The sequence below is a fragment of the Colossoma macropomum genome, unplaced genomic scaffold (genome assembly GCF_904425465.1).
Source record: "Colossoma macropomum unplaced genomic scaffold, Colossoma_macropomum, whole genome shotgun sequence".
Classification (NCBI taxonomy): Eukaryota; Metazoa; Chordata; class Actinopteri; order Characiformes; family Serrasalmidae; genus Colossoma; species Colossoma macropomum.
In genome coordinates, this window is record NW_023494791.1 from 4,417,877 (window position 1) to 4,431,129 (window position 13,253).

General features: G+C 41.2%; 1 protein-coding gene across 1 annotated transcript in view; it reads right to left on the reverse strand.

Annotated features, from left to right (window-relative positions):
- dst (dystonin) overlaps positions 1-13,253 on the reverse strand; it is a 277,698-nt gene that overhangs the window by 42,586 nt on the left and 221,859 nt on the right. Inside the window, 12 exon segments of the mRNA XM_036573677.1 lie at positions 730-903; positions 1,331-1,432; positions 2,783-2,884; positions 3,409-3,531; positions 3,849-4,075; positions 6,470-6,701; positions 9,360-9,563; positions 9,676-9,777; positions 9,779-9,895; positions 10,697-10,804; positions 10,926-11,045; positions 12,268-12,474. Of these exon segments, the coding sequence (XP_036429570.1) occupies positions 730-903; positions 1,331-1,432; positions 2,783-2,884; positions 3,409-3,531; positions 3,849-4,075; positions 6,470-6,701; positions 9,360-9,563; positions 9,676-9,777; positions 9,779-9,895; positions 10,697-10,804; positions 10,926-11,045; positions 12,268-12,474 (1,818 nt within the window).

The following is a 13,253-nucleotide window of genomic DNA, read 5'->3' on the forward strand; positions in this document are numbered from 1 at the left end:
ATGTAACTGTGGGTTGGGATTGGTCTCAAAACTTGATGATGTGGGTCGGGATTGGTCTCAAAACTTAACTGTGTGGGTCGGGATTGGTCTCAAAACTTGATGATGTGGGTCGGGATTGGTCTCAAAACTTAACTGTGTGGGTCGGGATTGGTCTCAAAACTTAACTGTGTGGGTCGGGATTGGTCTCAAAACTTAACTGTGTGGGTCGGGATTGGTCTCAAAACTTAACTGTGTGGGTCGGGATTGGTCTCAAAACTTAACTGTGTGGGTCGGGATTGGTCTCAAAACTTAACTATGTGGGTCAGGTTCGGAGTCAACACTTAACAATGTGGGTTGGGTTCAGACTCCAAACTTAACGATGTGGATCGGGTTTAGACTCAAAACATGATGAATTTTGCTGTACTTGGCTCAGTTACAGACTGAAACTTTAATGATTTTGGGTTGGGTTTGGGCAGAATTTGGTCAGGCTCAGGTCGGGTTCAGACTCAAAACTTGACACGGATCAGGTCAGGTTCAGACAGAACTCTGTCGGGCTAGGCTGTGGATCAGACTCAAAGCGTGATGGTGTGTGTCGGGTCCGACTCAGAAAATCGTGGGCTGTATTTGGGTTCAGACCAAAATTTCAGGTTTATCATAACTAAAATAAGGTCAACCCGTCTGTGAGGAAGCCTATGCAGTAGATTCACAGAAGGTCTGTGTTCTGTAACGATTCCACATTCTACGTCTTACCTGTCTGTTGATGACTTTTTCGTCCAGGTTGTCCCAGAGCATTTTGAGCTCACTGACGGGCTCCTGGATGGCAATGCGGTCTGCTTCCTCCAGTACTTTCTTCAGTAGCAGCCCTGCTTGGTGGTTCAGCCTCTCCATCTCGATCTGAAGCTGGTACGCCTCGCCTTTGAACTCCTGCACAAACACAGCCATTAGGAAAGGGTCACGTGTTTGACAAGACAAAACACTCAGCTCTCCTACGTCATTAATAACTCCTTATAAAGCACATATATGTGCCCTTTGACTAACATCGTAGACAAAGTCAAGGTTTGTTTGTCTTTATCTCTCTCTGGAACTGGATTGACAATACAACGTTCACAACAATGCACCTTTGAACTAACTGTGGGAGAGTAAATGAAGTGGCTGTTCTCTGGATAAACACAGCTGTTATTTGGTCAGTAGGGCCACTCTGTTTATCAAACAAGCAGACAAGGCACAACTGGGCAGGATCACCGAAACGTGTCTTTATGCTTTGATCAACATAAACCAAACATGGCCAATAGTTTTCAGGTCAGTGTTGAAGGAAAAACCTCACAAACACTCAGAATCAGCGAAGTAGTACCTTCAGCTCCTCGATCTGCTGCTTCACAGTCTCCAGGTCTGTGCCGACGGGTGACATTGAATCCAGTTTGCCCTCCAAAATATCCACCCAGTCAAACATGCCCTGTAGAGGAGGAATGAAGCGCTACTGTGATTAACAGAGCACAGTGCTGCCTTTACCTTGACTCATGTTGCTCTTTTACCCCTGGGTTCAGCTGAGAGGACCAAGCGGCCAATAATGGAAAAGCTGGAGATCGAAATCACACCTAAACTTCTTAAAGTAGTCAGTTTGCAGGACAATATGCAGTTTTTTCAGCCTAATCAGTGCTTTGTCTTTTAAAATGCCTTTGATTAGAACTAAATAAAACCTATTTACATTTAAAGATGCTTCTCATCACTTGATCAATCTATTCCAATGACTGATCAAATGCTAAAAGTACCACAGTTCACTATCTCAGTACATCAATAATGACTTCAAGGCAGCTGATTATCATTTGAGCCAACTGTCCAGTACAGTCTAAAAGTCAGCCCCTCATTTATTTAACTTCCAGTCAGAATGGTCATATAATTTCTTCTTTTCCAGTATTCACTGTGTCCACTCTTCACCTTTATTCCAGCTTCCATTCCTTTCAGGAGACTCACTTTCAGTTCCTCAAAGAATCTGCAGACACACCTCCAAAGTTCAGTCTTAGAAGCTGGTTGATCATTTTCTGAAGTAATCAAACACATTCAGTGGTGTTGAGGTCTGGACTCTGGGGTGGTCAGTCCATCGTTCAGCTTCTTTGTTTGATGTGTCCGTCTCCTTTTCTCAGTGAGGTTCTTCTTGACAGCTACACATCCTTTCAGACCCACAGCGCTGAGTCGTCTTCTCACAGTGGAAGGATGGACAGAAACACCTGTGGATGTTTTCAGATCTGAAGCAGCTTGATTTTCTCCTCTCTCTCAGAGATGAAAGCTTTAAGTGCTGTTTATCTGATGGGGGCAGTTTTGGGGTCTAATAGCTCTTCCAGGTGGTTGTTAGGAGCCACATTTTCTCTGTAGCTTTTAATCAGTTTTTGAACTCCAGTTTTGGAAACTCCTGTTTTTACACTTTGATTTTCTCCTGTATTGGGCAAGTGCATTATCTTACATCTAATCTCAAAAATATCTACTGAAAAATGAATAACTTGTACTGTTTTGACTGGAAATGAAATAAATGAAGGTGCTTTCTGACTTTTGAACAATAGTGTATGTAAAAAAACTGTAGTGTAGTAACTAAGATCTGAAATAAGTGGATACACAGCGTGTACTCAAGGTGAATCAAGCATTCAGCAATTTTTCCACTGGATCACAAAGAAAGTAAATGAGTAATGCTGAGTAATTACACCACTCACCAAGTGAACCATCAAGTAACCACCAGTGACACAGATCTTACAATGAACTCTTAAGTGCACTAATTCCACTGATGTGATGATCTTAAGTGTACACAATGTACCTGAAGACCATCCTGGAACTGTACAGCAGCCTGCATGGCCTCCTCCAGTCGCTCCACTCGCTCCTTCCATGTCTTATTCAGGGTCTCCCATGCCATGTTCACCTAAGAAGCAGAGCAGATATTGCATGAGCTCAAAATGCTCAAACTGCCATTCAAACGATTGGAATCACTTGTTAATTCATACTTTGGGCTACTTGCTATACAATAATATCCTAATACATTAATAACAATGTAGAAGTAAAGCTTATCAGGGTGTGTTTAGACATTTTATTGAATATTTCAAGGATTATGGGCAATTATATACAGTGAATTCTATATTGTTTTGTCAAGTTATCTACTTTAGATTTCTCAAACATGAAAATGGTTATTTTATCAAAACTTTTGCATCAATCTTGATGCTACATAGCATTTTAAGCCATTTTTTAATCATCTACAGCTCCGTTCATCAATCTGGAAACATCCGAAATTTCTATTTACAGCCTTCTAGTAATTATTGTTGTTGGGGCAATGCATTACAGATGATAACAAAATTCAAATGTTAATATGCTGGAAAAGGTTCTCTATAAATCTCAAAAAGTTTTTTTAAAAAAAAACTTTCATTTATTCATCTCTGCTGAAACTGTTACCTCATCAAGGCTCTTCTTGATTACTGGTTTGTCGGGTTCTCCACAGGCGGTCATAAGCTCTGCTCCCAGATTCTGGACCACGTTCAGCTCCTCCTGAAGTCCATCAATCTCCTCTCTGTAGCCCTGTATCCAACAAAGCCCAGACAATCCACCATGAGAGCAACGCCTGACACAAACCATTTAAAACAGACCTCTGTTTAATGTTAAAAGGCAAAAACAGTCATAATTCACTTTTACACAACCATTTTCCATCCTCTCTTTATCAATGACAACGGGCCCCTTATTACAGTCATACTAAGCCATTTTATAATCACTTATTCCATCCTAAAGCTTATTATTCAGTTAGTACATGGACTGTAATTAAAAGTTATAAAAGTGAGTAATAGAAGTTTGGACCTGATGCGAAGTCCTGGGCATTTAAAGGGTTTAAAGCGACTGACCTCTACGGACTCCTGTTGCTGTTTGACAACAGAAGGGTCCACTCCAGGCTCCTCAAGCTCTTTTAGCAGGTCCTGTGTGTCCTTGATGGTGACGATAAGAGCACAGTGATCACACCAGAATTTCTCAGCCAAGTCCATCACATCCAGAAGTTTGGCCTCCCTCTCCTCCAGAAGAGCCTGGATGTCGTTCCACACAAATACCATCTGGTCCAGCTTGTCTTGAACAGCTTTTGAGAAAAGCAGAAGAAAAGAACTGAGAAAATGCGACATTTCCTTGCAATTGGAAACATAGTAAACCAACCATTTTGTCTGTTATGGATTATGGACCAGTTACAACAAGCAAAAAAAGAATAACCATGCTGGAATAGAGTTATTTTGCTACAAACTACTTTACATTACATTTATTGTACAAAATTATACATTTTTTGTTTTGATATGTGTTTGTAATCCTGGCTGGATTGTCAAAAAAATGAACGCCAGTTAATTAATCATATTTCTAACAATAAGAAGCTGTCATGGTGGTCTCTGTCTTTGCCACCGAAGATACCACTCCATCAGATTAAATGCACCGTCATTAGCCGGTCAGAAATGTAGAAAATCCTGGCTCAGGGAGTTGGAGAAGACAACCCTGACCAATCGGGTGCACATAGCAAATTAACATGGCCAATGTAAAGTAGCCTGCTAATACAGCTGAGGCACTAATTGTAAATCCATCTGAGAGAAAGTCATGTTGAAAAATAAAACATTAAACAGACATAATTCATGTTTGCATAGGACAATAGCCAGTTTTGGTGTGTAACCCCAATGGTTATATAACTGTATGCTGGTATTTTCACGTTACTACGGAGCCCTGCTGGTGACGACCCGCATACATAAAAATAATGCATGGCCACAAATTAATAAAGCATGGGAACAAGATAATTAAGTCATGGCCATGACTTAATAAGTTGTGGGAACGAGATCCTAATGCATGGCTACGACTTAGTAGGGTATGGGAACAAGATAATTAAATTGTAGCCACAACTTAGTATGAGATCTTAATGTGTGTCCACGGCTTAGTAAGGCATGGGAATGAGATAATTAATCTTTGACCACAGCATAATAAGGCATGATCATTTTCCCACACCTTACTAAATCATGGCCACGACTTAATTATCACGTTCCCATGCCTTACTAAGTCGTGGACACACATTAAGATCTCATACTAAGTTGTGGCTACAATTTAATTATCTTGTTCCCATACCCTACTAAGTTGTGGCCACATTAGGATCTCGTTCCCACACCTTACTAAGTCGTAGCCACGCATTAGGATCTCGTTCCCACACCTTCTTAAGTCATGGCCATGACTTAATTATCTCGTTCCCACACCTTAAGTCATGGCCATGACTTAATTATCTCGTTCCCATGCCGTACTAAGTTGTGGCCACACATTAGGATCTTGTTCCCACGCCTTACTAAGTCGTGGCCACGCATTTAGATCTTGTTCCCATGCATTAATACGATGTAGTCTTGCATTATTGTTGTTTTCATGTGATGTCACCAGCAGGGCTCCGTACGTTACCAGTCTGGGACAGTTTCCTAAAAAGCATCTTAGTGTTAAGATCATCTAGAGACAGTGGTCAGTGGTCAGTGTAACACTTGCTCTACCTTTTAAGGATCATCTTAGTGTTAAGATCATCTAGAGACAGTGGTCAGTGGTCAGTGTAACACTTGCTCTACCTTTTAAGGATCATCTTAGTGTTAAGATCATCTAGAGACTGTGGTCAGTGGTCAGTGTAACACTTGCTCTACCTTTTAAGGATCATCTTAGTGTTAAGATCATCTAGAGACAGTGGTCAGTGGTCAGTGTAACACTTGCTCTACCTTTTAAGGATCATCTTAGTGTTAAGATCATCTAGAGACAGTGGTCAGTGGTCAGTGTAACACTTGCTCTACCTTTTAAGGATCATCTTAGTGTTAAGATACTTTTGGAAAACACAGCCCAGGTAGGTTTATTACTGCTGTATGTATTCAGATTATTCTGGCTGTTATGATCTTTCAGCTCTGTGATCTGCTCTGTATACACTGCCATGTCATTTTGTTCGACTTCCTTTGTCTTATGTTTGGAGATTTGGCTGAATGCTGCGCTGACTGTGTTTGTGAACAGGCTGGTTATGATTGGGGTCAGCTGGTCCTGTACTGTTTATCTGCACTGTTATAGCCTGATGCTGTAATATTGCTGATGTAATAATATGTGTCATCCAGCTATTTTGTCATGTGTTTCGTTTGTTTGGCTTGCAACTCACACTCACTTACGTTTAGCAGGCTGAAGGCTCTCCACAAGGGGGAGCTATTATTGCTCAAGTAGCTTTTGTGTGCTTCATTAGAATGGAGGAATTTGCACAAATGACCACTATGGAAAGAGTTAAGGTTAACATACAAGGAGCATTCATTTCATCAGCTAGGCTGTGGATGACTACAGGCCAAAAAAGCAGTAGGGGAGCTTTAGAAGACTTCAGCATCAGAGCAGATGCTGGGCTGCTGTGTAAGAGTGCTGAATGACCGCACCGCCCTCCCAGCTGACAAAACCACAACAACCTGATTCGTATAAAGTGGCAGCGAACTTTGATATGAGAGTTCACCTTTAGCAGACAGGTCTTTGTCTGCTCCCTCTGAGCGAGTGATCATTTCTTCTCCTCGCTGCTTCAGAGTTTCATAAGAGGGCTGCAGCTTCTCCAGGTCCATGTTCACAGCTTTGTTCTCAGCAATCTGCTCGCGGATCTTCTCCACTTCCACAGAGATGGACGGGGGCTGACGCAGACGCTCCGCTATGCGCTCCAGAGACTCCAGCATGGGGTCAATCTTATCATGGAACTTCAGAAGATAAAAAAAAACCAACGTTCAGAGCAATTTTACAAACACAATATAAAATCAAACAGTTGAAAATGCAGATCTTGGCAACAGGACGGTTATTACACAGTTTATCCTTTTAAACAGATCCAGACAGGAACCATTCATAATCTTTCAGTACAGTCTTGCTGCACGTGACTTTGTCAGGAAGCTTCTTGGTGGAAATTCTGCATCACATTTCCTGCGGCTCATAGAGGTCATGATTGCTATATCCTTCTTTAACTTCAAAACAAGCTGAAAGTTGACCTCCATCAAAGGGTTTTGACAACCCTCATTAATGAGCTGTCATTGTTTGGGAGGACCATGCGAGAACTTCTTTTAGAGACTTTTATCTCAGTCAAGATAAGAGTAAAAGCACTTTGGCAGGACTTTCTGATGGGAACATACAGAACTTCAGGCAATCAAGGCACGATGCATGTCCACATACAAAAAAATAGTTTAACATTAAACCACTGATGCTTCTATAGTTCACTCCTGTCAACTGGCTGATTTAAATGGAGCGGTTTAAGTCAGATCACACATAAAAAAGCTCTTTTCAAGGCACAAAATAAACACACAAAAAGAAGTGTGGGAAACAGAAAGACTGCATTTGAAAATAAACAGCAGTGTCAAAGTTAATGCGGTATTTCATTAGTTTGACCCTTCCAGTCATCTGTAATTGCAGCCTGATGCCCAGTTACTCACACACTGTTGCTATGTCTTCTCTTTCAAATGCAGCCTTTAAAGGGAGGGCAAGTTCCACTGATGGTTCTCTTGATAAAACCAAAGTAATTTCCTTTACTGAAATGCTGTGAATTTTCATTTGTATTTATCATTTTGGTACATCAAGTCAGAAGTTTGTGTATCATTTACGAGCAAAAACACAGCAGTGATTCCGGTAATATTAGTAATTCTGCTGGATGGAGCTCATGGAAGAACAATGGATAAATGAATGAGCAACAAACTTGCATACAACTGTGCATGATATAAAATATAGTATATATAAATATCACAATACTCCAAGAGGTTTTACATACTGCGATGCAGTAAATCCAAGTAATTTGGACTAATTATGCTCTCTTTGTAAGTAAATGTAGAGAAGAGTTTTTAAGTACTGATGCTATTCACAATATGCTCTGAAAAGTAATATATCACATAAATGATATATGATATATATAGTCATGCAGCCCAGCCCTACTATAACCTCTCATTATGTAACCACTTTTCTCCATGGAACACATTTTCATGCTCAATTTCCTGAGATCGCTGCATTTACATGATGAAAGTAATGTTGTTGATTTATTAAAGTATTAACTACATTATAATGTCTATGATGGCTTTTTAGGGCCACTGTTAAAAAAATAAATAAAAATAATAGACTTTCACCAATATATTGTAATATTTCAAAAATAAAGTCTGATTTCTTACATACATACATACATACATATATCATCTAAACCGCTTATCCTTCTGGGTCACGGTGGGGTGCTGGAGCCTATCCCAGCTGTCATTGGGCGGAAGGCAGGATACACCCTGGACAGGTCGCCAGTCCATCGCAGGGCAGACAGACAGACAAACACATTCACACCTAGGGGCCATTTAGCGAGTCCAACTAGCTTAACTGCATGTCTTTGGACTGTGGGAGGAAACCGGAGTACCCGGAGGAAACCCACGCAGACCCGGGGAGAACAGGCAAACTCCACACTGAAAGGACCCTGGTCGCCCGGCCGGGAATCGAACCCAGGCCATTCTTGCTGTGAGGCAACAGCGCTACCCACTGTGCCACCTTGCTGCCCTGATTTTTTACAATAAAATCATAATATTTTGAGATAAAAGTCAAAATATTTTGAGAATAAAGTTGTAAAGTTACAAGAATAAACTTGCAACATTTTAGGATAAGGTAGGCCGACTGTTGGAGGGTTGCCATAATGTGCCGGAGTTCCACTCCGTCGGGATCGATCACTTTGATTATCGTTCTCATCGTCTCCTGTGAAACTACATGCCCTCTTCAAATGGCACAGAGATGCAAAACCACTGACAGCTGTGTAGACGCCACTGCGTGAGTTCTCCTTCAACAACAGAGACAATTTCCTCCGAGTCCGTCTGGTTCTTTATTCTAAATAAACAGTTTCTTGCTCAGCCGTTTCAGTGCTCTTATGCTAATAACAAGGTGGTGCTGATGTGCCAGGAGACAGGGAGACTGAGTATTTCTTCATGGGAGAAATCGATACTAACGTATAACTTTACCAACTCCTAAACGCCCCTCATTCTAACAGGAGGAGGTGCTGCCTTCCTTTTGGCACAATATTGCGACTTTTCGTGGTAATATCCCACTTTAATGTCATAATTCTATGACTTTATCCTCGAAATATTATACGTTTTTTCTCAAAATACTAAAATTTTATTCTAGAAAACACAACTTTAATCTCGAAGTCTATTATTATTATTATTTTTTTATATATAGCTATAAAAAAATTACTTCTTCAAAATAGAAAAAGATCTATCTTCAGGATCCAATTTGAGCAAATGCAATTAACCACAACTGACTATGTAAACGAATATGATCAGTCATTGCATTAATTTGACATAAAAATAAAATTGAGGCAAAGCAGCAGAAAGAAAGACCCAAGAATGCAGACAAACCTGGGTAGACTTGGAGATGGCCTCATCTAGGGCAGCAGCTCGGTGCTTGACATCTGCTTTTAGCTGGGCATACAGCTTGTCTGTGGCCTGGTACGTCTCCCTGATGGGCTCTCCCTCCACCGGACTTAACTCCACCAGCTGAGGGCCGGTTTTGTTCATCTTGTCTATGTGTGGCTTGTGCTCTGCAATCAGCTCCCTCAGTTGCTAAGAGCAGAAACATGCGCAAGGTTAGAACATAATGTAGAAGAATGATGTTAAACTAATTACACTAACAAAGCTACACTGCTTTAATTTTGGGTCTTTGTGAAGTTCTTACCCGCAGTTCCTCTTGTTGCTGTCTGAGAGTCTCATACTCAATGGCAGGCTGTGGAAGCTGGGTGAAGCTAGCCTGGGTCTCCTGCAGCCATGGCCACAGCTCTCTCGTAGGTCTCCCAGAACTGGCAGGCCAGAGAGTGGGCCCTCTCCAGCTGCAGGCAGCGCTCCGAGTTCAGCTGGCTCACCGCGTTGTATTTCTCCAGGAGAGACTGGACCTTCGCCTGTTCCCATACACAAAAGATGTGTAATGTCTGATAAGTATAATGTTACATTTGCGGTCAGTTTCCCAGACAGGGATGAAGCCTAGTCCTGGACAAGGGATGCGTACGGGTACTCGAGTACTCGGTGGCAGTAACAGAGTACTAAAATCACAATTCAGGTATTCGTTATGTTTTATTACAGGACAACAAAAAACAGACCAACAATTCAGTGAAATTCTGATTTCAGTACAGGTGTTGATGGAGTACGGTGAGTCTCACTGTCTTCGTCATATTCTTCATAACTTTCATATTTCATAAGCTACATTCTAAAGGTGGGGGTCGTATGAGAGCTGTAACTGTCTTCTTTTCAGTCAAATAGATGGTGATTTTAAACAATTTTAAACACTTATAATAAAAGAAGCTGAACTCACTATTTTTTTCTACTGAAAGTCGACCCATTTTTCCACAAATCTGGGCTATAAAGTATAAACAGATGGCGTCTCTTCAGTGATCTGCTCTGTAAACATTATTTTTATAAAATAATACAAAGAGCGTCTAAGATTTTTGGCTTTCAGCAGTAAATTGTAAGCATGTAGCAATATGTGTGATCATAAAACACATGTTCTGTTAATTTGAGGGGAGCTTTTACAAAAAAATACATCAATAAAATAAAAATTTACATTCATTTCATGCAGTTACTGAATAATTTGCCTTAGAAGAATCCCCATTCCGAATGCTCTCTGTCCAGGAAACCAACCCACAGGGTTTAGTCATAAGTTTGGATTTGTATCTGTTTACAGTGAGAGGTTGTTCTCTCCCCACCTTCAGAGCCTGTTTCTCTGCCTCGTCTTTGCTGCTCGAGATCGCCTCGCCTGTCTTCACGATATCATCCACAGCGTCTTTATGCCTCATAATGTCCATGGAGAAGCCCTGGAAAAGACAGAGAGCTGCAGATGACGGCATGGGCCACACACAGATGTTTGTTTTTTCTGTTGTTGTTTCTGTTAGTTGTGGTGTGAACCAGTAATGACCAGAGTCTGGTAAGACTGACCTTTTGAGCCTGCAGCTGAGCTGTGGTCTGCTCCGGCTCCAGCTTGATGTCCCCTAGAGATGACAGCTTCCTCTCTGCCTCAGTCAGCCAGGCTAACTCGGTGTCTGCTGCCTGCTCAAACTGAACACCAGAAAGCAGACATGTTGGCCACTACCATGGAAAACCTACACAGTAAACGATACCTGCAGGACTGGTACAGTTTACAGCTTTGCAAGTATTTTTAGCAACTACAGCAATGCCAGCGGAAGATAAATTAAAAAAGAGTTCTGTATTTTCATTTTCTGATTACTGTCCAAATGCACAGAGCAGAAGATGCCCTAGGCCTTCAGTTTGGGACATAGCTGTGGTAAAAGTAAAATCACCCATAAAATAATGCTAATTTCTGCTAGAACCCCTATGGGACTCCAATGGTATGTTAGTCTAAGCCAGAGATCGTCAACCTAAATGTTAAGAAGAGCCATTTTGTCCTTTCAACAAAAATCAAACCAGCTTGGGAGCCACAACATATGTCCATTTTACCATCTTGGCTATAAATATGTCTCAGTATGTGCTACTAGCATGAAATTATTGATGTTTGTCTTAAATCTTTCTCTTTGCCTTTTTGTTAGCTATTAGCTAGACGAGACTTGTCTGCGTTGCTATGGTGACCAGAAGTCTGTGCACCAACCTTCAGGGTTAAAGGGTGAATTAGCAGTTCTACATTAACTCCAGTGTTTAAGACCATTTATTGTTAAACTGTGTTGAACGATCAGCAGAGCTTTATTTTACTGTAAAGGAGGATTATTTTATTTTTACCTACAAATCTGATTCTGCTGTGGAGCTGCAAAAGGGCAGTAAAAGAGCTGCATGTTGCCGACCCCTGAACTAAGCTAACATCTATTTGCATGTACATCTTTTGGCCATTAACATTTATTTGACCTTGTAGCAGTTTTATAGTGACTCAGTAAAAAGCCCTGGCATAGAGCTGAAACCTGCTTAGACTATGGCTCGTATTTACAGTCACTGAAGCATCTATAACCTAAAGAAAGGCTTCAAGAACGTGATTGGTTGATTCCTCTAATTATGTTGGTAGTTAATCTAGCGCTTAAGGCCTTCTGTTCAGCTCCTGAAGCACTAATTACTGAGAGAGCTCATTTGGCTGTATCTTAATAGATAACACAGAGAAACCAAAGCTGATGGCTTTTCTGTTGGGCATTTCAGGAATTTATTTCATTTGTTTTCAACCAAAACTTTACAGTGGAATCCAAGTATAACTACAAAACTTGCAGAGTTTAAATACAACAAGCACGATGAATTCCTTCAAAGTTTTCTGTGAAGTTCTGTAAAATACTTGGCATATTACCTGCTGTGATTTTAAGATAGCTGCTCCTGTCTGATCCACACGCTGAGCAATGGCATCGCTAGCAGACCTGTAGCGCTCGTTGTCCTCCGTGACCAGTTTGTCCAGACCCTCTCGGGCGCGCCACGGCACCAGCTCCAGCAGAGCACTGCTCACTTCATTCAGCGTGTCCACCACTGGCTTACGCTCCTGAACCTCCTTCATTAGGGCCTGGAAATTCAGCGAGGAGCCTAAGAGTGACTCTCATGTATGCAGACTCACTGAGACAAGCAGCACTACTGCGTTCATAATTATGAAATAAAACACAATGGGGGTGGGCAATATGATATTTTATCATTATTCTGATATATTATGGCACAGTATGCATTTCCCAGCATATTGTGGATACTGTCTGACCAACTGTGCACTTCATTACAAACAGAGTCTAATTAGCTCTGTTGAACTGGAATGAAACACATGAGATGCAGTGAATGCTCTATAATGGCAGAGCACTTGGAGTTACGGCAACATTTTGTTTGGAGTGGTTCTTTGTAGATGAGTAATAAACTCTTAACAGATTATCAGTAACACATCAACAACATATCAGTGAAGTAGCTGTAGTGAAGCATCTGAATACACTGAAGTAAATATCTTGCAGATGTTCTGTTGATACATTACTTACATTAAGTAGATGTGTTGTTAATATGTAACTTCCATTACGCAAAACCTAACCTTACCAACCTTACACAACACCTAACCCTAACCCTGGGCTTAATCCTAACCCTGACCTTAACCTCAACCCAAAACCTAATCCTAACCCTCATCCTGGGCCTAATCCTAACCCTAACCTTAACCTCAACCCAAAACCTAATCCTAACCCTCACCCTGGGCCTAATCCTAACCCTAACCCTAACCCTCACCCTGGTCCTAATCCTTACCTTAACCTCAACCCAAAACCTAACCCTAACCCTCACCCTGGTCCTAACCCTTACCTTAACCTCAACCCAAAA